This window comes from Trachurus trachurus (assembly GCF_905171665.1).
Source record: "Trachurus trachurus genome assembly, chromosome: 14".
Taxonomy (NCBI): Eukaryota; Metazoa; Chordata; class Actinopteri; order Carangiformes; family Carangidae; genus Trachurus; species Trachurus trachurus.
Window position 1 is genome coordinate 18,664,006 of NC_139903.1, and position 25,571 is coordinate 18,689,576.

General features: G+C 42.9%; 3 protein-coding genes across 3 annotated transcripts; 2 read left to right on the forward strand and 1 right to left on the reverse strand.

Moving 5' to 3' along the window:
* Positions 1–1,139: 1,139 nt before the first annotated feature.
* cnot8 (CCR4-NOT transcription complex, subunit 8) lies at positions 1,140–5,429 on the forward strand. Its single transcript, XM_083986068.1, has 7 exons — positions 1,140–1,253; positions 2,531–2,738; positions 2,831–3,024; positions 3,189–3,350; positions 3,561–3,705; positions 3,836–3,946; positions 4,183–5,429. The coding sequence occupies exons 2-7, from the start codon at positions 2,622–2,624 to the stop codon at positions 4,309–4,311; spliced, it is 858 nt and encodes a 285-aa protein (XP_083842194.1). The 5' UTR covers positions 1,140–1,253; positions 2,531–2,621; the 3' UTR covers positions 4,312–5,429.
* A 510-nt stretch (positions 5,430–5,939) lies between these two features.
* gemin5 (gem (nuclear organelle) associated protein 5) lies at positions 5,940–21,725 on the reverse strand. The gene is made up of 28 exons (XM_083986156.1): positions 21,492–21,725; positions 20,453–20,607; positions 19,574–19,755; positions 19,330–19,481; positions 19,076–19,174; positions 18,790–18,922; positions 18,066–18,231; positions 16,624–16,836; positions 15,998–16,083; positions 14,992–15,074; positions 13,765–13,901; positions 13,141–13,214; positions 12,741–12,922; positions 11,519–11,658; positions 11,230–11,401; positions 10,925–11,131; positions 10,779–10,835; positions 10,564–10,698; positions 10,295–10,390; positions 9,811–9,948; positions 9,385–9,532; positions 9,073–9,192; positions 8,747–8,957; positions 8,171–8,437; positions 7,914–8,076; positions 7,287–7,740; positions 6,694–6,781; positions 5,940–6,111 (listed from the first exon to the last, which is right to left on the reverse strand). The coding sequence occupies exons 1-28, from the start codon at positions 21,631–21,633 to the stop codon at positions 5,947–5,949; spliced, it is 4,365 nt and encodes a 1,454-aa protein (XP_083842282.1). The 5' UTR covers positions 21,634–21,725; the 3' UTR covers positions 5,940–5,946.
* Positions 21,726–22,003: 278 nt separating this feature from the next.
* mrpl22 (mitochondrial ribosomal protein L22) lies at positions 22,004–25,130 on the forward strand. Its single transcript, XM_083986562.1, has 7 exons — positions 22,004–22,034; positions 22,133–22,175; positions 22,815–22,950; positions 23,113–23,178; positions 23,853–23,930; positions 24,039–24,108; positions 24,828–25,130. The coding sequence occupies exons 1-7, from the start codon at positions 22,010–22,012 to the stop codon at positions 25,037–25,039; spliced, it is 630 nt and encodes a 209-aa protein (XP_083842688.1). The 5' UTR covers positions 22,004–22,009; the 3' UTR covers positions 25,040–25,130.
* Positions 25,131–25,571: the final 441 nt, after the last annotated feature.

Here is a 25,571-nt window from a genome sequence, read left to right on the forward strand (position 1 = left end):
ACTAGAACATCAGCTGCAAAGTGAGATTTCCAGGTGAAAGCATCTGACCTCTTGATCTCCAAGGTTTCAGGGGAAGCAAATCTCTGCACCCAAGATCCAAAATATCCTGAAGCCTATTATTAATAAAATCTACTTAACATTTTTTGGCGCCTCTGGTTGTACCTGGGTCTAGGCAGGTGTCAAAGGGAGACAGCCTATGTTCCCAGACCCTGAAACAACCTACCAGTGGACCCCAGGTTAGCCAGTTCACTAAGTAATTTTAAATAAATTGGTGGACATATCTTCCATTTTCTGTTGGGCTTTCCCTACTGCAACAGATTTGTTTTTATTTATTCTGAGAGGATTCTTACTTTATCAGATCGATTAGTCAGGTCATATCAAGTTATATCCTAGCGGCAATTCACAATAGAAGTTATCTCTTAGCTATCATTCCGACTATTATTTCATCATTATTCCTCATGTTTTAGATGCTAATTCTTATTCTTTTATTATTATTATTATGTAACTGCAGATCTCTCATGGACAATAAATGTGGAGGATAAAAGCAAAACATTTTTGTGTTGAATGCTTTTTATATACAGTCTATGGTTGAATGTCATTTTGAGCAGTTAAACATATTCAGTTCATATTCAGTTCATTTCATGCTCTGTTGCGGAAATTGATGTCTAAATTCATCTGTCAACTGAATGACACACAAAATTCTGTCTTAATGCTGTTGTCCAATCCTGGTCTCAGTGCTGTGAGATACCAGTCAGCCATGTGGAAACACTGGTGTGACTGTCTCTTTTAAATTTGTATGTGTGTGTGTTTGTTTGTCTTTTTGAATGGACCTTTAGTCTAACAATAAAAGTCTATCTATCTATCTATCTATCTATCTATCTATCTATCTATCTATCTATCTATCTATCTATCTATCTATCTATCTATCTATCTATCTATCTATCTATCTATCTATCTATCTATCTATCTATCTATCTATCTATCTATCTATCTATCTATCTATCTATCTATCTATCTATCTAATTCAGTATCTTTGGGGGAAAAAAAGTAACAAAAATTGAACCCACAGGACATAAAAGGACATAAAGGTTTTTGTCGTGTCACTACTTCCGCCAGGACACGAGGCGGCGATGTGCTGACTCAGCATCCGCCAATAAACACACCGAAGAAGCAGCAGCAGCAGGAGAAAGCGAAGAAGAAGACACAGTGGCGCTATCAGCTAGCTTGGCAGGTTACGTCGAAGAAATTATCAGGTAAAACCGACTCATTTTTCTACTTTTCTCATTTCCACATCAGCTCTCTGCCGTGTCCGCCATGCGTGTAACTGTCTACATACACCATTGAGTGAAAAAGCAGAGGCGCTGCGTTTAATGTTGTTTAGCTTGCTCGATAGCGCGAGGATTAGCCTGCTAGCGTTAGCCTCTGATGCTAAAGCCACCAGCCAGCGCTTTAACCGCTCGCTGCAGCGTCGTTATCCATTATTAACCAAACTACAAAATGCGCAGTTACTAAAACCTCCCGAGCCGAGTTGTTGGACTTTATTGACTCTTCTCGCAGAGTTTAGGTTAAAATGAACGCTCTGCAATGTGGTGCCACTTTGTTCTTTACATGTTGGGTCAGATAGCCTGATGGTATAAACAGCCACCAGTTAGTTCTCCTTAGTGTAACTTAATGCTAACACAAAATCAGTTCTTTCAAAAGAAGAAGTTATTCTTAAGAGCCATTTAGATAGAATAGTATCGACATGTTTTGTCTGCGGCTGATAGGAGAAGTTGAGGGTTGAGAGAAGTTTCAATATTGAGACACTACAGCAGATGTTGTAGACAGAAGTACAAACTACAATTTAGGCTACTCTGTGGTCATCAAGTCCAATCATCACATCTCTTAAAACGGTTTCAACTAAAACTCACACTACCATTTCGATTTAAGATTAATGTTTGTTACAGGGTTGTTAAATGTGTTAGTTTTAGTTAGGTGGTGCACCTGATGTAGCCTAACTGAGCGTAGTGCACCAGTAACAGCACTGCATGTGTTGACTCTGATCTCTAGGCTTTCACCTACATTAAAACACCATCACAGTCTTCACAGTGTGTTTTACTGATGTACAATGTGCACTAAAGGCAACATGATAATCAGGGTTTACCGAAACTAAACTATCCTCTTTGTGGCTGCTTTGAAAACCCACTTGCTTGTAGCATTTCAGCCAATACAGTTTCGTTGATTATGAATTACATAGACTGTTTATTTGACTGCCTTAAGATTATTTAAATGCTGTCAAAGCATGACTCTTGATATAAGAAGGACATCATCCATACATTTAACTTGTTTCACACTAGTACTCAAATGAAGCCTCCTAAATACGTTTGTATTGCTTATTTAAACTCTCGTTTTAGCACTATAATTGCAGTAATAGACTTGCAGTAATAATGTTTTGTATTTACTCCTTATTTTGATGATGTTTCATATTTGATTTCTTTAGTTGTCAGACTTCTCTCTGCTTTTATTAAAATTGACTTTCTTCCTCTCCCAGAGTTGTCTTTCCTCATCACACCGCCTCAGCTTCGTCACCTTCACGAGCACTGCAGGATTATTGGAGTATCCACTCTCTCTGACCTGCCAACATGCCAGCCGCGCTTACAGATTCGAGTCAGATAATCTGTGAAGTCTGGGCGAGCAATGTGGAGGAGGAAATGAGGAAGATCCGGCAGATTATTCAAAGCTACAATTACATTGCCATGGTAAGCAACGTTCACGTCACGAATGTTGAAGTTAAAAGGAACAATAACTGCAGGATAAGTGGAAATAACCCAGTTAAAAATGGTTTCACCAGGACACAGAGTTCCCCGGCGTTGTCGTCCGACCGATTGGCGAGTTCCGCAGCACGGTGGACTATCAGTACCAGTTGCTGAGGTGTAATGTCGACCTCCTGAAGATCATCCAGCTCGGGCTCACGTTCATGAACGAGGACGGAGACTATCCCCCCGGCACGACGACGTGGCAGTTCAACTTCAAATTCAACCTCACGTAGGCGACCTCATGCTCTCCTTTTTCTTTCCCCTCGTGTTGAAAGGGTGTTATGTTTTATTTTGTATTTTCCATTTCACACTGTTATGGCTTTGTTGGCAGAAGTTGGGATCAGCTGACAGTTGATCTTGACAATGACTCTCTGTGTTTTTTGCCCTTCATAGAGAAGACATGTACTCGCAGGACTCCATAGACTTGCTCCAGAACTCCGGCCTCCAGTTTAAAAAGCACGAAGAAGAAGGAATCGACACGTTGTACTTCGCTGAGCTGCTCATGACGTCCGGTCTGGTGCTGTGTGAAAACGTCAAGTGGCTCTCTTTTCACAGGTCTGTTGTTTGGGCTGATTTCAGCTTTTATACTTACTCTGCATCCTACAGTGTCTTTACTGTTACACAAACAAAACTGCTGCTTAATGTCACTCTCTCGTAAAACAAGTATTATACCATTACACCCCTTTACGCATTTAAAAGACTTACAGTTAGGATTTATATCAGCGACTGAGGCAGCAAACATATCCCTGGCTCTGTATTTTGCAGCGGCTACGACTTTGGTTACCTGGTGAAGCTCCTGACAGACGCTCGACTCCCTGAAGAGGAACACGACTTCTTCCAGATCCTCAACCTGTTCTTCCCGGCCATCTATGACGTCAAGTACCTGATGAAAAGCTGCAAGAACCTAAAGGTGCAGTTGCCTGGATAACAAATACACCGGGGAAGGGGAGAGTAATAATTCAAGTGTGAGACTCCACACTGAAGTCATTAACATCCACCAAATCACAATGTTGATGTCTGACTGCTGTGTGTCTGTGCAGGGAGGGCTACAGGAAGTGGCCGACCAGCTGGAGCTGAAAAGGATCGGGCGGCAACATCAAGCTGGATCAGATTCTCTGCTCACGGGCATGGCTTTCTTCAGGATGAAAGAGGTACGAGCACAAACGTCCACTAGCCTGGTCTCTGTCATTGTTCACTGCGGATGTGTCAGATGTAGTTAGATGGAGTTTTTCTTCAGGATTGAGCTCATAGAAATGTATTAACCACACATCAGAATCAATGTTCATAGTACAAAATAAGACTAGTAAAACTATAAATAATTGTGTTAATTATGTTGGAAAACTCAGCCAGGTGGTCAAAGTTAAACTTTTTTTCCTCTTTTGTTCAGCTTTTCTTCGAAGACAACATTGACGACGCAAAGTATTGTGGGAGATTGTACGGCCTGGGCTCGGGCTCCACCCAACCCCAGAACGGCATCTCCAGCTCGGGCCAGGAGGAAACGAATAACAAGCACTGACTGAGCGCTCAACCTCTCAAGTGGAACTCGCACTTGTTTTAAAACCCAACCAGCAGATTCCTCTCTCCCCCCCTGAACTCCCTCAGCACTCGACCCCTGAACGAGACACAAGTAAACATTTCTTTAGATTTCCCTCCTGAGTGACTGTAAAGTGGACTCGCGGTGACAGTGGACCCTTCACTGGCTCACTCGTTTCTTTTTAGTCACTTGTACCGAGTGTACGACAGTGTACTCGGGACACTTTTTAAAAAGTCCTTCCTCATTTACAGCATTAGTGACGCCCTTCTTTACAGCATGGGACCAGCTCCTGTTATCACACTGTGATCTCAGACCAAACTTTGACAGGAACAGCCAGATCCTTCAGTTCAGACCACAGATCTCATCACCAGGGGGACTCATATCTTGTTGCAGGGATTTTATTTTTTTAAGTTAATGCTGGAAGGGCCTGTAAATTAAAATGTATAATTTTGATGAGAATAAAATGTTTTAGCTCTTTTTCCACTTTCAGAAACTTTTAACAGTGTATGACTGTGCTCGGTTATGCATGTGTTTCGATGGGGAAAAAAACTACTACTACTGTTCTGTATATTCACGCACCAAACCAAACTGTCCACCGTCAGGTTTACAGATCTTGTGGTTACTGTTGTTTTTACATTCTACATTGTTTTAAACAGTTGTATATTAAATTGTTTTGTATTTTGAATGTAAATGGTAAATATTTGATGTTATTTTCTTTCTAAAACTTCGCTGTTGCAGCTCGACTAGCATTTATTTTTGAAAAGGTTCATGTAGTTTGTGGAGCAAATCCAACCTGAACCGGACACAATTATCTTCAAAAAAGAGATTCTTGAAAAAAATAGAATACAATCAGTGCTGAAACAATTAGTTGATTGACAGAAAACAAGTAATTAATTTTGAAAATCAACTAATATCAACTTTTGTTCTAGCTTTTCTCCTTCTTACGTCTTAATTTCTATCTAAGGCTCTGGAACTTAAAGTTAAACTTTGCTTCACTTATTTGATTAACAGGTACTCAGTTTTTCAATCACTGAGCAAAATGTCTTGTCAGAACACAAAGATGTTAAAAGTTGCAAAACAAAACAACAGAGCTTCACATTCGAGAACCTGAATTGATAAGAAATGTAAAAATAAAGACATTTGTTGATATTTTAAAGAAACTTTTTCAGCTGTCCTAAAACAAAATGTTTCCGGTAAACAGAAGACAGAACGGAAACTACATCTGACTGACCAATAATTTAGTTTTTTACAATCTAACCTGACATTTTCACAACTTTGAATAAGCCTGTGATTTAGACATTATCCTGTATAATGATCCCTCTGGATATCTGATATTAAATCTATAACATTTACTGAAGGTACAAGCACAGTATTTTTGAGAATCTCAGGCCAGTAGAAACCCGTTTACCAGTGTTGACAATGGGCCATTAATGGAGGACATGGGAGTAAATTAATTCACCATTAAGTCTTTCGACAAATGACATAACTCAGCTGTAAGAGGTCAGCCTCCCTCACGCACATCTGGATGTAGAATCAAACAGACTCAGGACGCTGTATCACTTTGTTATTAAAGATTTTTTTTATTCAACAAACATCTGTACAGTGGAAGTGCTTCGTTCAGGTGAGGAATCGCTGGGCGGCTTTTAGGACAGACGGCGCTGATCCGTATTTACGGAGCAGGTCTTTGGCCTTGTGTTGCATGGACTCGGAGGCAGACTGCAATGACTTGGTGAAGTGCAGGAGAACCAGGCAGCATTCAACAACATCTGGATGAGGATACATCTGCAAGGAGACAAAGACACATATGAAGATCGAGGCAAAGAGGTGTGGTGCATCCTTAAGGAGTTCATGAAAGAGGTTGAACACCGTATGCATATTTTTCAACATGATTTCATAATTCCCACAGGGGACTGAGTTTCCCTCTAGCGCCACCAGCAGGTTGACATTTACAGTTCTCACTAAAATCGAGACTTCCTCCCAGGATCTCTTAAAACTTTTCATCTGGTGCTATCATCAGGTCAGAATTTAATTTTCCTTCATCACCAAATACCCAATAAGATAACAAAAACAAATTTCATCGCTATTGGTCTCAGCCCCACCTTTTCTTAAATGCTAATTAGCCAATAGCAGCATGCTAACATGCTAAAATTCAATAGAGAATCTAGATGATCAGTATGCTGTTGTTATTGTGAGTGTTTTAGCTCAGTGCCCTGCTGTGACGAACTGGAGCCACACTAGTAGCTCATGCTGGGTCATTTGATAAACAGCAGTTCATACAGATGTTACAGATGGTGTTCACTTCCTCAGGCCGTCAGCCTCTTTTAGCTGTAACTGACGTGTGTGTGTTGTGTACTGGGTTTGTACCTTGACGGTGTGTGGCAGGTCGGCCAGATGTTTCTGCTGCTCCGACATCTTGCTGGACAGAGAGAGGAAGGTCTCCTGGTCGTCAGTCCTGAGGGGGAGGAGAGAGAAGAACGGTTGGACACCATAGCAGGCAGCTCAAACATATGAGATCTTAACTATATCACTGAGCTTTATTTCAGAGGTCTGCAATAGCTATAAATTACATTACCAAACTATATTGTCAGATATCAAAGGTCAAAGTTGAGTGTGCTAACTATTTTACACTATTAACCGTTTCTTTCATGCATCAATGTACAGGGGTTAACTTCACCTGATTTAGAAAATATTTCATATCTCAAATCTTAATCTGTAATCAGATGAATGTAGTGGTGTGAAAGCTACAATATTTCCCACTGAACAGTGGCGGTACAAGTAAAGTGTGGCACAAATATTTCAAGTATAAGTTCATGTCTTGAAACATCTGTATTTCCTGATGTGCACTTGCTGCATCAAATCTTTTAGCTACCAGTGGTATGAATGTTTAAAGCAAACATCATAAAATGGAAAAGAATAACAAATTAATTGGTCATCAATCATCGATAATGGACCCTCACCCTCTGTTCTCTGATATCTGTGTGGATGTGTCGGCCTGTGTCTCCCCAGCGTCCAGCTGGCCTCCCTGGAATTGGCTGTGCTGCAGCACCATGGCCGACAGCCGCTCCTGGAGCTCTCTCACCGTCCTCTGAGAGGCCTGATACGCAGCCTGAGACTCACACAGGAGACCTGAAACATCAAAGTCCAGTTTGTCAAGCTCGCCGTTCAGCGAATGGACGCTCTCCCCCGACTCCGACAGTCCTCCGTTCACCACTTTGTCCATCGGCTGGTCTCCAGCACTGGACTCGGCTGTGCCGTTGTGGACCTGCTGGTTGTCGTCGGAGCGGCTCCACCAGCGCTCGTACAGACGGTGGTAATGGACAAAGGCCTGCAGACTGTCGGCAGCAGCTGTGGCTTCTTCTTCTGTGAGGTGAAGCATTGTGGGATATTTCCTGGAGCAAACCATGACATCACCTGAAGAAGAGAGAGGGTGAGAGGAACTCAGATGGTGACGTGGCGGCTTAGTAATAATACACAAAGGCTGCAACTGATGATTCTGTTGCACCAATGCAGAAATGCTTAATGACTTATTAGTAATTAATTTATTGATCAGACAAATAGACAGTATAATAGACGGGCTCGCGTACCAGTAGGGAACAGCAGCCCGCAGAGCTCTGCAGAGACACACAAGTGTCCGGAGTCTCTTGGCCAAGCTACGGCCTGCCACTGCTCCTTCATCATTTGTCCACTATCATCCAGTAACCAGCTCAGTACAGAGCGGGTCAGATGGAGGGATGAATACAGCAGAACCTGAGGGAGAGAAGTGAGACAGAAGGAAGACAGTCAAGACACAGGAAATAATTGAAAAACAAAAAATCCAGGCTGCAGTCTGAGGACTCTCTACTTGTCTGAGGAGGACGTTGGTCGTGGGCGCTGGACTCTCTGCAGACTTCAGTTCCTGTAGGAGAGCTGTGGCGCTCTGATGTTCCGCTGACTTCTGGGAAACTCCGAACTGCTCCTCCCATACGTCTCTCACTCGGTCCAGGATGCTGACGTGACCCTTGCCTGGAGACGCCCACGGGTGAGCGGAGACGCAGGACTGAGGAACGACCCCGGCGTCAGCCAGCATCACAGACAGCAGCTCGGCGACGCAGAGGTGCAGCCTGTGGACCTGCAGACAAAGGAGATCACCATTTATGTCCGTCACCTGAAGATTTCACATTGTTTCACCTTGAATTTTCTATTAAAATCTGCTACTTTTTTCAAGAGTCCCTCTTTTATTTTTGAAATAATGGTCCAATATCCCAATTTTGAACGGTTTCTCCTGTCTGCACGAATCCTGATAACCTTGAACACTCACATTACATATTCTTATGACGGTGAAGCTCAGATGGTACATTTACTGACTTAAGAAAATGTAAGTAAAATCCAAAACCAACAGTCTTGTGTTTCTGATTTGTGATGTTTTCTTGCCACTGACCATCAGACCCTCCTGTGAGCTCAGCACCTCCTGGGCTGCGACCCAGTTCTCAGCACCGGCCAGGTCTTTAGCGCACCTCAGCGCCAGCGACTGAGCCAGAGCGACCTCCCTGGAGATTCTGGCCAGGCTGGCCGCCGCCCTCAGCGAGGACACATCGTTCTTCCTGGCGATGACTTTGGCTGCATCGAAACTGGCGCCGGCAGCCACGTAACTGGGAGAAGAGGCGAAGCGGACGAGGAAAGACAGGTTTAGATAATGTGTGTAAAGATATATACTTTTTTTTTTTTTTTTACCACAACAGAAAGATGAGATTTTCCAGTTCTCACCATTTGGCAGCAGCAGAGAAATGTCCGTCCTTCTCCAGCACCGCGGCCCAGCAGGTGTAGAGCTCCTTGAGGACGGGCTCATCTGCTGGCAGCCTGGCCTTCACCAGAGCTATGGCCTCCCTGACATCAAACACACACGTGAATATCACCTGGAGATTCACCGACAACAAGAAACAACCTGCCATCATCTTGATATATTAAAAAAATAAAAGTAATTGTCTTATTAATTTAACATATGAACATAAAACACTAAAATTTCAGTTTACAAATGAATAACTGTCCATTAGAAAGTGAGGGATCAGGGAGGTGAACCTGTAGAGCTTGTGAGAGCGCAGCAGGTCGACGGCCTCATACAGCTTGTTGACTGACAGCAGGTGGGACGCTGCCTTCAGGTACTGCTCCTGTAGGCACAGCTGCTTGACGTAGGCCTCCACCGTCCGGCTCCACACCTGGAATCCAGCTGGATAAACAAGTTTCAAAATCAGAAGCTGAACTGAAGAGCGTAGGCCAATTTGCCAAAATGTTGAACTATCCCTTTAAAGCATCATTAGTCAAAATTATGATTCTAGGATCAGAAATTGTTTCATACCAACTTTTTAATGTGATATAAAAGCACTATTTGTTAAAAATTTTGAAGATATTCAAAAAAAAAAAAAAAATCTTGTACTCGTTGCTGTTAAATAATTAAATAAAACAGTTAAGCGTTAACTCAAAATAAGTCAGTATTAACGTCATCACCCATGGGAGCGATGGAGAGCAGATGGTCACTCAGCTCTCCCTTCTCTGTTGCGAGCTGCAGCGCCCCCTCCAGGTCTCCACTCCACAGCCGCAGGTACACAACAGACTCGTAGTGACCGGCCTCCACGTGTCCCTCCTCTGAACAGCAACACACACACACACACATTAGACAAGGGCCTTTAACACAAGGTGGATATCAGAATTGAATTAAGTGCTGTATATCACAAACACAAGTCAATGTGTGAATGTAGAAAAGTAAACCTGAGCATTGTGACGAGGCTAATTTTACTGATGTGTCGGTTACACTTACACAACATTCACTAAAGGGCATTTAATTAACATCATTCAAATTTTGCAAATACAACAAGAGAACAGAGGTTTTATGAATTGTGTTGCGTTCATCTGACGCACAATAACTCAACAAGAGGAAATGGTTCAATTAATTCGACCCCAAGCTGAGGAAAAGTAAATAAAACACACTCACCCTCCGACTCAAACATGCGCTGCAGAGCTTGTCTGTCGGAGAAGAGGCCGAGGTGGATGTGCTCTCCCTGGCCTGGCACACAGCCTGCAGGGGGCGCTGGAAGTCAAACACACACAGTTTCAGTGACGTGACACACGCGCTAGCCCGTCACCGTCATCACTAAATGCTTCTCCATTTGTTTCTCATATCTGGTTTCAGTTAGATTATCAGCAAAGTGTGTCATGCCGCAGGTCGTCAGGGTGATGATGCGACAGCACGCTCAGTCTCACCACTGTTGTGTGTGACGGAGGCCAGAGTGACACAGTCCTGCAGCAGCTCCTCTTTGGGCCGGTGGTCCATGGACGTACTGAGGGGCAGCATGGAGCGAGGTTTCTTCTTCTTCAGCAGGTTGGAGTCTAGAAACACTAACACACATACACAATCCTTCACAGTCACACACACAGCTTCAAAAATAAGTTGTATAAGGTTTGAGAACACACCATACCTGGTTTGTCTTTGCTCTTCGCAGAAGCAGAGGTTTTTCTTTGTGTCTCTAAAGTGGCTGAAACAAAACATTACAGTTAATTTGTGAAGTTTTAAAAAAAAATGTCCCAATTGATCTGTCACATCCGTTGTTTCCTGCTCAGTTACCTGTTGGAGGTACAGAACTGCTGGTGGAGCTGACCTCGTCGTCCCCATCGTCACCTGACTGCTCCTGTCCCGTCGCGCTCTTCTCTCCTCCTGTAACCGGACCTCCATTTGTCTCTGACGGCGTGAATCCTCCTGTTGCCTTCTTGTTCTTCCTTTTCTGTTTAGGATTAGCTTTCATCTTTTCTTTCAGATCCACCATCTTTTTCCCTGAGAAGTTAAACATGTGAATGTTACAGTCTAATCTGTTGGGTTTTGTCTAATTAGAGCTTCAGGTTCTGGATGTTTGAATAGTTTTTTTTTTTTACCTTTAGGTGGTTTAGTAAACTCTTGTTTGGAGACTGTCCACTCCTGCACAGTGAAGTCCTTCCCTCCGGTCCAGATCACATCTGGATCCACGGGCGACCAGTCCACACCGAGCAGGTAGCCGATGTGACCTCTGTAGTTAGAGAGCGGCGCCTCCTGCAGCACGTCCCACACCTGAACACAACGACATCCTCTCAGAATCCAGATGTTCCTCTGCAGTCATCTCCTTCAGACAGACTGGGATTCATCCAACAGTATCTTGTATTTTTACCCATAATGCCCCGTACTGACCTGAGCTGTGCCGTCGTACGAGACCGTGACCAACCGAGCCTCGTGGTGCGGGCTCCAGGCCATGCCGGTGATTTTGCCGGTGTGACCACACAGCCTGCGGTACGGCTCCGTCAGCACCACGGGGCTCTCAGGAGGATCCTCTGCACAGACACACAACACTCACAGTAAAACCTTCAAGACCTTTAAAATGTTTTACATCTACGCTGATATTCAGCTCAGAGTAAATATAATTTACTCCAGTGAAAGTTTTACTTTGCAGGTGTTAGGGAGAAATTCTGAGGTAATGCAGGAAGAAGGAGCACCAGAGCTCTGGATGTCTTATACCGAAGAATTTTATGAGGCTCGATCGATCAAGGAGAACAGAAGAGTCATCAACACAACATGAGTGCGTGATGCCACCTCAATTCTGAGGGCCTAGAAAGGTGGAGTGAGCCTGAAAGGGGAGATGTGTTAACATCCTATTTGGAATTGTGCATAAACATTAAGATAAAGATTCACACCTCTTAGATAAGGGGAGAGAAACAATCCAGTGCCGGCGCCCATTATCAGCTCACTCTACAGCTGTGTCTGGAACCCGACAAAGAGTGAGATTTGGGACGCAAAAGGAGGGAACATGGTCTTGGCATGTTTCTGGGAGAAAATGTGGGGCAGATAACGGTCTCTAGCAGTATATCTCAGAAAGGGACATCTCATTCTTAGCTTTCAACTATAAACACAGAGAGTTTGACCTTTTATCAACAATTATCTAATCTTATTTTGATTCACTGTTGTATCATATTAACTGGAGGTTGCAGCAGTGTTGCTGCGTACCACGACCAACAGTGTGGTGAGATACAACTTGGCAGCTAGCCTGACGCCCAGACGGTTTTGTAATATTTTATCCCTGAGTCGTGCAGGTATATGTAAAACATGTGGCTGTAAGTGTTTAGATGGAGACAGTTCATAGGGCACTGGTGCAGCCTATAGGAGGTGGGAATAAGTTGTGTAAAGCTCCTTTTCCAGATGCCAAAATACCTCACATCAGACATTTATTAATTGCCTATTTAGTGGGTTTACCAGCATTTAAAAAAACTGATAATATCTGCTAATTTGGGTGTAAAAAGGGTGTGAGAGATGGTGCTAAAATGCAAGAAAGTTGGTTTGTTTGTTTTTTTGTTTAGAGTAGACAGTTGTTCCTTAGACATAGAGGGGTAATGTGTCTAATGTGTGTTTCTGGTCCCACCTATGATGGAGCGGAGATCGTGCACGTAGACGATGGCGTTGCTTGAGCCCGAGGCGAGCAGGCAGTGCAGCTCAGGTGGGGAGCTGTGGTCGTGATACCACCGCAGCGTGTTGATGATCTTGTGGTGCTGCTGGATGCTGCAAAGCAGCTTCAGACTGGGAGCCTGATACACGTCGATGCACCTGCAGCGGAGACAAGAGTTTCGGACGAGTCAGTGGAACGGTCGGTCAGACACTCAGAACGTGACCCAGTTAACGGAGCACAACCGCTCACACAGAAGCTAATCCATTTCTCTGTAGCCTAAAGACTCTGCCCTGACAGTGGACAGTTGGTCCGTCCCAGGACTCCGCAGCCCCGATGCTCTATTATAAGAAAGGTCAGGTCTGGCCCGTTCACTCACCCGTCCTCATTGCCGATGGCAACCACTTTCCCATCTGGCTTCCAGCTGAGGTCAGTGTGTGGAGACAGCTTGTGCTGTTGGGAAGCAGAGATCACCTTTATAACCTTTTCGAATCACCTCAATTTGCATTCAGACATGACACCCAGAGCCCAGAACCACAATATCTGCTCCATTAACGCCTCAACACTGACAACCTCACGTCTGATGACTTCTCAGGCGAGTGTTCAGAGTTTGTTACCCACATACAGGCGTTTGACAGGTTCTATTGTGGCTGTTACTGCTGGTTTACATGTATGAGGATGTAAAACTGGCATCAGAGGAAACAGATAAATAATGATTTGATTGATACAATTGATTTAAAAAATGTCATTCTATGACAGTCAAACTATTTCCATCCATTTGAAACCCTACATAGACCACAACTGGACCCTTGTGTGCTCACACCATCTAGCTGATGGAACTTACTTGCTCTGAGCAAAACTGAAAGTTGTCTCATAAAGTGTCCAAACAGAAACATGCACCATTTGCGTGAAAACGTATGCACTTCATAAACCACAGGCCATCCAACTCATATGACACCAACTACAGTGAGTTGTGCGACAATATCATCATCTTCACTCCTACCTTGATGTTGTTGGTGTCTCTGATCAGCCTGTCGATGTCTGTCGCCTCTCCGCTCAGCTTAGTCGGGTCGTGTTGCAGGATGATGCCTTCTCCGGCGCAGCTGTACAGACTGTAGGACGACTTTCCTCCTGATGCACCTGAACATCACACACACAAAATTACAGAATAGTTTCAGGCTCAAGGGAGAAAGAAGGTATAAAACAAAATTATTAAACCCTAACCCTTAAACACTTGAAGGGATAGTTCAACATTTTGGCAAATTGGCCCATTGCCATAATCCTCATAGCAGTAGATTTGTTACCTTTAATTGTCAGTACAAGCTATTTTTAGAACGGCGGAGCAGAGTCGCGAGCTGTTCAGAGCTACGCTACGGAGGCTAATGGGATTTCTTGGTTTCCCTCATCAAACTCATCAGATACACAATCCAACAACTCCAAAACACTCTCATGGACAAGTTGTGACCTGCACATTCATCACGCTGTAAGATAATAACAGAACGTTATGAGACAGAGTTGTTTTCAAGGCAAATGCAGAGACTACTTGCCGAAAAACTGCCCTCGACAGGAACAGGTATCAGCGGTTTTGCATGAATTTACCCATGGGCAATGGGCTAATTTGCCAAAATGTTGAATTATCCCTTTAAGTTTCACTTCAAAGCTACTTCCAGTGTGAAAACAGACCCAGGTTATTAATAATAAAGAAAGATACAAGATATAATTGGTCTTCACTGATCTGCTTTATCAGATTTAGTTAAAGAGCAATGGTTGTCATCACTTTCATCTGTTTCTGCTCACTCAACAGAAAACAGCAGGTCTAAAACATCTTGATTACACTGCATGTGTGCAAACTCAGAGGACTATAATATAAAAAAGCAGGAGAAACAGATTGTTGGCACAGCAACTGTTATATTTACAACTTCAGAGCTGAGAGACTGATACGCTAATCAAGATGTCATCTAACGACAGCTGGTAGAAATCAACTTCCTGCGTCTTAATTTCTCCACGAGCGGCCAAAGCGAAGGTGGTGTGAGCAGTAAGTATTTGTCTGAGCTCATACAATTACTGAGATGATTTTAAAAAGGGCGAGCACAGACGTTTTAGCTCTTTTTTGTTTTTTTTTTGTTTCGCTGACTCGCTGCTTTTCCAGCTTCTCGCCACCAGTGTTTTTGCTGGGTCAGAGCGTTCAGGGCAAACGGCAGCAGTTGCTAAGAGTTCATTAGGAACTTACCAAATGACATCGGGGGCACTGGGGGTCCCCAAGCCAATGTGTACACAGTTTTTCGGTGATAGGAGCTGGATATCTGAGGAGGCCTGGGAGGAGATGGAGCAGAACAAATGACCAGTCAGGAGTAAAGTACGTGGACGGCTCCAAGAAAATGGAACATCGAGGGGTTGTGGGAAGGATTCGCAAGGTCCCCTGTGAAAAACAAACTTCCTGACTTTCACTAAAAGTTTTACAACTTAAAGTGCAACATAAATCTCTACAGTCATCTGTTTTTGCAGTAAGGCGGGAAATAAACACTCCAAGCCTTTGCACTGTTTTATCAGCACATCGCTACATTTCTTTGCACACTAACACCACCAGCTGCCAAACAGTGGAACAGCAGGAAACTAATCAAGAGAAAAGACATAAAACACACAAGGATGAACCCAACCCTGACAGTTTCCTGTTATGTCATTCCTGCTCCCTCTCTCACCCCGATTTTCCTTGCCATCTCTACGACTGCCTTTAAATAAAACCAAATCTTCAAAAAATGATCCGTTAAAAGAAAAACACTCAGTGGTACCTTTAATGAGCAGCCTATAAAATGTTTTTCAGCTAATTGCTAATTAGCTAGCTATCCTGCAAACAATATCAGCAAGCAGTTAGCTATTTTCTTAGTAAACATTTGTTTGGTAGCGCTTTCTGCAACATAAATTTCATGTCTGTAGATAAATAGCTACTGTAAGTAGTCTAAGTTCAAAGTTGAAAGAGGTTGTCGTGTGCAGTGATTTGATTAACCTAGCTATTTCTTTGTTTATTGGACAGAGATAATGCATGTCTGTGCATGTTATAGCTTCTACCCACACGCAGTAAGACTCATCAACAGCTCGATGTAAAGATTTTGGGCTGTAGTTAGAGAGCTATTTTACATCTGCAGTCTCTTAGCAGGGGACATAAAACAAAACACTACTGGAAGACATTAGGTGACAAAACTCCAGACAAAGGCAAAACTTGAAAGGATGAATCTCACTTGTTTGAGAATACGTCGTAGATTCCCACTTTCCCATCGTCTGTTCCAAAGGACAAAGATCCCTCTTTCCTCGGATGCCACGCCAACTGCGACAAAATAAAACGTCCTTTAATGCATCTTTATCTCAGGCACTTATTCGGCATTATCTCAGAGCTTCTGAAAAGAGTAATGGCTGAGCGGACCAATATCGTTCAGCCGTTGTCATTAACCTCAGACATGACTCAGGTTTCAACATTACAATGAAAAATTTTTAGGAGACTGTGTGTGGCCTTATCAGCAGCTCGGCTGAGGGATTTATTAAACAGTAGACTTTTTGACAGCAGAGAAATGTCATTGTTTTCTTTTTCCCGCTGCTCTGAGATTTTCTGCCTCTAATATATTTCAGGAAACTCATGGACCCTCACATAAAGACTAAATTAGTTATATCTACTCTGTTGTTTCCATCACTTCTAGATATATAGTGGGCTAATACCATAGATCAGTGTAGGCAGCTTGTAAATATCTTTTCTATATAGTTATAAACCACACAAAGTCAGTTACAAAAGAACAGTTCTGTTGCTCTTTGTTCCTGTAGAAGTTATTAATATTTTCCTGTGATAAATTCAGACTAAAACCAAACATCTTACCGCTGTGACCTTGGATTTGATGCCCTGCCAGAAGGACCTAATGTCGTACTGGTTCTGGGTGGTCAGTGTGTTCCAGACCCGGATCATGTTGTCGCCAACGCCCAGTGCCAGGCACCCTGTACCTACGGGGGAGAAGGTCAGGGAGTAGACGAAGCCGCCCAGGGTGGGAAGAGTCCAGCAGCAGTCCAAAGAGTCCAGGTCCCAGCATTTAATCTGGAGGATAAAGACAGTCAGGGTTGTTTGCAAATACACCACCCCTCTATTACAGCAGCAGCTTTTAATCAACCTATCTTAGCACAACGTCTGGCATAAAACTGTGTGTAGAACGTTAAATTAGGATTAGATATATGCAATATGTTAACCAGTAGGTTTAGAAGGTAGCCTGACAAACCAGACTATATCAATAAAAAGTATAGTCTGGCAACAACCAGTCGACCTCGGCTCAATCCAGGGGGCGGGATGAAGGCTGTCTTTCAAACTGCCTCTGCACGCAATAGGGTAGCGCTACGACTAATCAGAGCAAAGAGCAGGATGACGTTAGCCTGACAAGCCAATTAAAATGTATGTCGTCATCGCATTAAGCCCGCCCAACGACTCTCTAAACAGATAGAGCGCTGTGATTGGTGAACACAAACGGTGTTCGAGACTCAAAAAGTTCCTATGGCTCGTTTTTAGACCCACCTACGGAGCAAATACATTTGCTGCCCCTAGGGTGCGTCTAGATTTCTAGGCTACTTAAAAGGTGCACTAGTAGGTGGATTTTGTAACCAATGGACAAAATCAAGCTAGTTGATTCTCCAGGTTCCAGTCCAACTAGCTGCTGAATTCATATTTACCAGATGCAAGAGAGTGGTATTGATTTTCTCATTTGTACTTTGTAAGGGCTAACACCACTGCACACAATCTAGATGTAGCAGGACCCAGCAGCTAGTTAGTCTAGTTTAGCACAAAGACTTGCATATTATGTTTTTTGTAATAAAACAATCACGTTAGTTAGAGTTCTTTTTCTAGCTAAGCTAAGCTAACAAGTTGCTGGCTGCAGCTTCAGATTTGATGGACAGACCAGGGCAAGAGTTCTTTACTTTGTGAGACCAACCAAATTTACTTAATCCTCCACCCCACCCCGAATCCCAACCCTCTTTTATAAAACCACAGACTTCCTGGCTTGAACTAAAGGTCAAATATCTCCTGTTACTCAAAGGTATTCATTTGTAAAAGAGCAGTGTAAGCAGGACTGAAACCGCTGTGAATGCCAAGCAAGGACTGACTGATGATTTGGTATTTCAGCCCTAAAAAAAAATCTCTACCTGGCGTGAATGAAAGGTCATCAAAGCCCCATCCAATAATACATTAATATATATTATACAGCAAACCTAAAAAAGTGAACTTTCCCTGTGTGTGTCAAACCAAAGGTCGTTAAACACTCCTGCTGTGGGACTCACCTCTCTGTCCATGGAGGTGCTGATGAGCAGCTCTCTGTCGTCCTGCAGGTAAACTGAGCTCATGTTGAAGACGATCCTGCTGTGGTTCTGGCTGTCTGAAGACGTCCCCAGCAGAGTCCACCGCTGCTTCCCTGACTTGGTCAAGTCCCACAACACCAACTCACCACTGAGGACACACAAAGACACAACGCACACAGAGATATAATCTCATGCAACCTCATGAGTGATTTCAACTTTTGATCATTAATGTCTCTGTAGAGTATGCATGCTCCTTTTGTTTTGCAGTGTTATTTCCTCTCAACACATTTATATTCAGTCATTAATCAATGGAGTCAATAGTCCACACTTCCTATTATATATGTATCATTTGTTGTGTATTTTATCCTGTTTATTCCCCATTCGGTAAGAACACTCAACAACTACATTTCCTAATCTCAAGACAATGTCCTGCATTACCATGAGCCGTAAGAGAAAAACACAAACCATGCTGTCCATACTGTATGTAAAATATATTGTAATACTTAATAGAAATGAAGAGGAAAACACAGTAAAAAAACAACAACTTGTATTTGCTTTAGGAACTGACACATTATGGGGTTAAAAAACAAAAATCTCTTTGTTCAGGATTGTTTTTCTCAATCAGCACTTCTGAAAGCCACTACATACTAGCTCTGCTGTGTCATCAAATTGCTTGTGTCATCTAATTAAAAAGACATGTGTTTACCCGAAGCAGCTGGACACCAGTTGTGTCGGCCGTCCCTTCGGCCAGTGGACGCTGAGCCAGAGTCTCTCTTTGACCCCAGGGTCGACAGCAGAGCCTCTTTTCTTCAAATAGGGCAGCTTTAAAGTCATCACACCTGCGAGAGGAGGAAAATTGGAGGACACAGTGATCCATCTTTCTTTTTAAAAAAAAAGCTGTGGCAGGGTGTGATAAATGACGACGACTCACTGTACTCCAACTAGAATCAATAGAGAATATAATTTAGGTGAAACTTGGCTGAATTGCTCACCTTTTCCCTTCACTGTGCTCCAGATCCTCACTGTCTGGTCTTTGCTCCCTGAGGCCAAGTAGCAGCCCTTCTCCTCCACTGCACGCTCTCCATTTGTTACTATAGGGTGAAAAAGGTGTTCACATATCAGATCAACTTTCCATCACCACATCAGTGCCCATTTTACTTGTTATTTGTCCCACCAATATGTTGCCATTTGTGTCAAAGTAACACAAACTGATAGGAGACTGACGTTTCTATCAACTGACTGATACCTTCACTGTCCTCAGGTCGGCTGCAGAGGGCGTCCTCGCCAGGCAGCGGTGACCACACCAGAGAATGGATCTCATCATCGTGTCCACGGAGACGCTGCATCACCTCGCCTTTCTTGCTCACGTCGATCAGCACGATCATCCCATCTTTGTACCTTGGACAGTGCAATGACAGCGTTGTCACAATCAGGAGCTTGTGATCAACTGTGGTGGTTTTTTACGGAGCTGATCGCTGTGGTCGTCTTACCCGACAGCCACGATGTTCCAGCTGTGAGGGGAGCAGGTGAGGCAGAAGATGGTCCTGGGCTCGGGAAAGAAGCTGGCAGTATCTCCTGTGTTGTACCAGTGGCAGACGACGATGCCCTTCTCATCCCCCGACACCACCAGGTTTTTGTCCACCGGGGACCAGTGCACTGCTGAGACTGGGTTCTATTTGTAGACAACACAGTAAATGACTTTGTGCTCATGCTGTACAACAAAATAATGTATTAGGCCAGATGCAGTGAACTGTTTTGTATCTTATAAAGGTCCACATGCTTTTAGTTAGTCTTACAGGAAATCATTGGGAAAGCTATATTTTTTTTTTGCCTCAATAAATGGATGTACAGATTGTTTGTTTCATTCATGTTGTACAAAGACCCCCATTGTTCACTTGGACTGGATGGATGGAGGCCCAACAATCCCATCAGTCTCATTTTCCAGATCAAACAGAACACAGAAAAAAATGTATCTATCCCCTGAAGATATAATTTGAGGCAAGAATAATGACAAGAAAACAAATACTAGCCACTTTGACAATTGTTTTAAAATGCCCTTCAGACACTGTAGAGTAGCCAACGATATAAATCTGTTGAGCCGTTTGTTCCCCTGCAGAGTGAAAATTGTCCTCTACATCCTGTTGAGTTCCGATGGTTACGTTTCTCTCCAGACTGGGTGAGCAGCCCAATGTCTCCATGGTGGCACCACAATGTGAAACCAAATTGTGTGACAGTGTCTGAACAGAGAAAAAAAAAAGTGCTTTTGCCTCAGAGCTGGGAAATCTGCCTCCCACTCGCCTTGTGCTGCTGGTGCAGAGCAGCCTGCAGGGGGAGCCAATGAGTTTTCTCTGCTGGCAGTGAGACCTCACCTGATGAGCTGCATGCTCCTTTATAAGAGTCTTGTTGTCCGTGTCCCAGAAGCGAGTGATCCCATCAGCAGAGGAACTGACACAGATGTGACTCTGTCCTGCGTGCGGGCAGAATGAAAACCCCGACACCAAGTCTCTATGGCCGACGAGCTCACCTGAGAACAAGAGGTTTGGACATCACAGCCATCACAACGGATAAGGTCACTAGACACTGTAACTGAGGCAAAAACCAAATGTATCTCTGCAGAATAGACTGCAACCAACAAAACGGAACACTTTGTCAGGTTTGCAATTCACACTAATTCTTTCCATGACCAAATAATCTCTTGAGTATTCTCAATTAAAGGGGGCACTCCACTTATTGTATGAATCATAATGAAGATCTATTGAGCTAGCCAAAAGGATCATTACCCTACATTAAGTGGCTGTTTAAGAGCTGTCTACAAACTGGAGGTGTGGACAATTTATTAGGGTGAATCTGATGAAAGATGCTTCTCCCCACTGCATTATGGGAATGCATCCTCTGTTTCTAGAGGCCCATGAAAACGCAATTGATGAATCATAACAGGTTAATTAGTCTTAAAATGTGGTTTGTTGTTCTCCAGTCGTCAATGCAGCATCCTCACATTGTCTGTATGAATAATCACAATATTTAGTTTACAACTGAGCTGAAACCAGCAGGTTTGGATCATTTTAGCTTGTTAAATCGATTAAGAGGTGCACTGATTTTCTCTTTCTGTGTAATTAAGTAGTTGATCGTCCCTGCTCTGGATCAGGTCTTTTACCTTTAGACTTATTTGGTTTTTCTGTGGATGACGAAGTGATACATCAGCCGATCATTTTCAGCGCTGGACTGTTAATGTGATTATCTCACTCAGATAGGCTAATACTGATACTTCTGATTCTCCGACCCCATACATTTGGACAAAGACACGACTTCTAGCAGCGTTTTACACATTTTGAAGGCAGTTGCCTGACGGACTAACACCGGAGTGAGTCGTGTGCCGTTTATGAAGCCCAACAGTGACAGCAGACTCACCTACGACCCTGCAGGAGGATGCAGACACCTCAATCAAATAAACGATGTTTTTAGCTCCGACGCCCAGTAAACCTCCGCGGCTGACATCACTGCAGCGCGAGCAGTACCAGTTGGGGGAGGCGGGCAGCGACCTCTCGTGCATGGTGCCTCTGATACTTTAAATGTATTATTTTCTCAAATAAAGTCTGATAAACCAAAATCAAACTTCTCACATGTTACCCGCACTATCGTAGCTACAACATTTACTGCCGTACGGCAGCCGTGCACTGTCGTAAATCTAGCCGGTGTCGACTACGGCATCGTCGTTGGGTCAAACCGTGCCAAGTTTGCCAAATCACCTCACATGCACATGCCAATAACGTCAAGAAATAACGTGTTATATTAAATTAAACTATTTATATGTTACCTGAATGTATATGTTTTATTACATAAACATCGACGCCGGCGAATAACAGCAGATTCGCACTTGTTGCTGTAAACATCACGGACGTAAAGCGACAGGGTCGTAAAAATCCAACATGGCGGCTGCAATGACAGGACGTGGTGAGAGAAATGCTGTCCACCTAAATACAAATTTACCTTTAAATCACGCTAATTACATCTGACGACGACATTTCTAACGGTGTTATTCTTGTTTTCAGGCATGGCTTTTATTAGGAATATATCTTGGGCTTTACACTCAAGGTAAGATGTCATTAAAGCATCTCATAGATATGTATCTCACTGCAGAAGGACAAATGGTGTTCATAAGGGTGTCCACAAACTAACCAGTGTTACATTAGAGTTATTTTTGCATGAAAATACTGACAATGTTCCGTGTAACGCACTGAAATACGAGGGAAGGCTGCGAATTACTAGCATTACATTTCATTCAAATCATCATCGACTTAGGTTAACTTTTGTTTCCTCTTGTTCTACCCAGGCAATATTGATGTGTGTGTTTGTTTAACGTTACTATGAAGAAATATCGACAGGGCAAATTGTTTTTCTTTTTGGAAGCCCTTGTATAGCATGGCGATAAGGGTCAAGCCACAGTGTCCGTACACAGAGAGTCTGGCATGTCATGATAATCAGTTACCTAGGTGGGAGTAATTTAGTTCTGAACCTTTGTAGCTGAAGTTTACAGTAGTATGCTCATTAGCATCTCTCAGAGGCACAGACTTGGAATAGACACTTAGCAGAGTGATTGATTGTATCTTTTCCTCTTATTTTCTGTTTGTCAGACTGACAGATTGATGCACCACAGATTTTAAGAGCTGGCACAGCATTCACTGACACATACAGTCACACACCTTTGTCCTCCCCTTTCTCTGATCTCTCCAGGCTACAGGCTCTGGGTGGCAGTCCTCAGCAGCTCTCCTGTCTCCACACAACCACTTCACTGGAATCAAAACACTGGGAGAGGAAGAACAAGACAGTGTATCCACCTCAACTGCAAGAGGAGCCTCGCAGATCCGCAGTGAGTCTTTCTCATTGTTGACAACATGAAGTGCAGTGTTAATGAGTGTAATGATTCACAATTTGAGTGGTTATGGATGTGTATATGTTATTCATAAGCTGTGAAGGCATCTGTGTAAGTCTAAAAACAAACACCTGATTCCTCCCTATCTCTTCTTCACAGGAGATCCACCACAGTAGAAGGCAGATAAAGTACAGCAAAGACAAAATGTGGTATCTGGCCAAAATGGTAAGACCCACAGCAGTGATCTGTCTCAAAAACACCAGTATCAGAATGAGCATGCAGAGCATCAAACTGTATCATATTATCATATCTCTCCACTTTAACAAGTAATCTTGCACCCTTCACCTCTAAATCTGCTTGTTTGACAATTTTCTTTATGTTTTGTAACACTTGAATTCTAAGAACATGAGCAGTCAGATGAGAGGAAATTTGACAAACCTGTAGGAAAATAACAGCGGTTACAAAACTACCAGTATTGACAGTGTCAACAAATCCTAATGTAATGTGTTTGAAAATCAGAGCATGAGCCAGGACAGTATCCAGAAACATTTTAATATTGTCAATTAACAGTGTGAGATTTTTGTGTTATATATAATATTTTAACTGTATGCTTAATGAATAAAAAAGATTGCCAGAATTTTTCAGTATTCTCTGTATTTTGATGCAAACCTACACATTTTTGGGTGTTTGTTTGTTTGTTTTAGTCATATCTGTTGTCTGCCCTTTTTTCCCCATGGTTGTTTAGTTTATTGAGCCTCTGCACTCTGGATTGACTAAAGCAATGGCGCTGCAGATACAAAGCAACATCCTCAGGCAGTGCAACACCCCCTGCTGTCCTAACAGCTTCGCAGCAAAGGCTCATTTTGTCTTTTCATCCCTCTGTTTGTTCTCCTCCACAGATCCGAGGGATGAGCATTGATGAGGCCATGGCCCAGCTGGAGTTCAACGACAAGAAAGGGGCGAAGATCATGAAAGAGGTTTGTGCCACTGAGCTTTCATTTATTCATGGACTTTTTTAAAATGTATTTCACCCTCCATCCTATTTATACATGAGGATGAATGTGACATCTCTTTGTTTGTTTCAGGTTCTTCTCGAAGCTCAGGATATGGCAGTCAAGAATCACAATGTAGAATACAAGTCCAACCTGTATGTAGGTGAGTGTCTGTAGCACTAAAGGCTTTAATGGGAAAACAGCTGTACAATAGAAAAACAACACAACCTCCTGCAGCTGAATGGCTAATTATCAATGGGTACACCCTGCTCTATATCTCTATATAGAGATATGTTTGAACCTTCTCTCTGATATAACTGCTAGAGGCTTCAATCCCCATATTCCCTGCTGCTGGGAACCTTCAATAAAACAGCAGAAGATTTTAACAGTGTCTGAACACACACTGTCAGTGTTGTGGTTTTTCTACTTAAGGTGGAAGCTTAGGGCCTTTATTTTTTAATGAACAGTTCAACAGGCAAAGTCGCTGATGTCCCGCTCACTAACCAGAAAAGAAACAGACAATAAACCAAATCTTCTGTGTCTATGGTATCCTGTATTTTAAATATGCAGTGCTATTTTAATGAGTAGACTTATTAAAACATGTATAATCTCGTGTTACTCATCACATGCTGTCAGCAATCCTGCTAGAGGAATATAATTTTTAGAGTTCAGATGCTGTGCAGAATGAGTCATTTATGTGGAGTTTCAGACATAATTACAGATAAGCCTAGAGTCACTTCCATTTTTATTTTGACCTGTCTTCATTCAAAGGCACCTCCACAAAGTAAATGAGTCATAGTGTCCCTTATCGCTCTTTCTGTTTATCTCATTCGCCCACCATCCCCACCCCTCCACCTCCTCGTCCTTCTCCTCCTCCCACAGCTGAGTCCTACTCTGGTAAAGGGCGGTACCTGAAGCGGATTCGTTACCATGGCAGGGGGATGTTTGGCATCATGGACAAAGTTTACTGCCACTACTTTGTTAAGCTGGTGGAGGGCCCGCCGCCAATAGTGGAGGAGAAGAGGACTGGCTTCGACCAGGCCAAAGAGTATGTCGAGAACCTCAAGAAAAGAACCATCATCCACAGCCTGTAGATCATGTGACTGGGTGCTGTGGCATGAGAGCTTTTTACTGTCTGTCTCTATTGTATGTATGTATTATTTGACATTTGTAAATAAAGAAAAATGACTGAATAGACAGTGAGACCATCTAGTATTTGTTTTTTCTTTGGTGTTTGTTCATGGTAATTTTCGAGATTACATATTCTATACAATTGTCGTTATTGTTAGGTTAAGGAAAGAGCATGAGGTTGAGCATAAAGAAATATTAATCAAGTGACAAAGTATAAAATAATGTATGGTGACATCATTCCACACATGGCACATTTTTCTTTTAAAGATAATTTCTAGAAACAATTAGCAAATGAAATGAACAGCATTCATATAGTTGATATGTAAAAACTGATGGAAAGGAAAAGAAAATCAAACTGGGATAAAAGCGCTACTGGAAGAGAAGGAGGCACATCAGAGAAAAGAGATCATAAGGAGAATTTAAGTGGAAGAGATTCAGGATGAAAGAGATTATCCAGACATGATCATAATCAGGGGAATGGCTTCATTCTCTCTT

Bases quoted from the DNA above. Each gene is read 5' to 3' on its own strand.
- cnot8 (XM_083986068.1), top strand. From the start codon at position 2,622: ATGCCAGCCGCGCTTACAGATTCGAGTCAGATAATCTGTGAAGTCTGG. The intron at 3,025-3,188 runs GTAGGCGACCTC...TGCCCTTCATAG, and splicing joins AACTTCAAATTCAACCTCAC to AGAAGACATGTACTCGCAGG. The intron at 3,706-3,835 runs GTGCAGTTGCCT...GTGTCTGTGCAG, and splicing joins AAAGCTGCAAGAACCTAAAG to GGAGGGCTACAGGAAGTGGC.
- gemin5 (XM_083986156.1), bottom strand. From the start codon at position 21,633: ATGCACGAGAGGTCGCTGCCCGCCTCCCCCAACTGGTACTGCTCGCGC. The intron at 18,923-19,075 runs GTGAGCAATTCA...CTCCTCTCGCAG, and splicing joins GAGCACAGTGAAGGGAAAAG to GTGTGATGACTTTAAAGCTG. The intron at 9,533-9,810 runs GTGATGACGTTA...TTGTTTATCCAG, and splicing joins GCTCTCCATCGCTCCCATGG to CTGGATTCCAGGTGTGGAGC.
- mrpl22 (XM_083986562.1), top strand. From the start codon at position 22,010: ATGGCGGCTGCAATGACAGGACGTG. The intron at 22,035-22,132 runs GTGAGAGAAATG...TCTTGTTTTCAG, and splicing joins GGCTGCAATGACAGGACGTG to GCATGGCTTTTATTAGGAAT. The intron at 22,951-23,112 runs GTGAGTCTTTCT...TCTTCTTCACAG, and splicing joins AGGAGCCTCGCAGATCCGCA to GAGATCCACCACAGTAGAAG.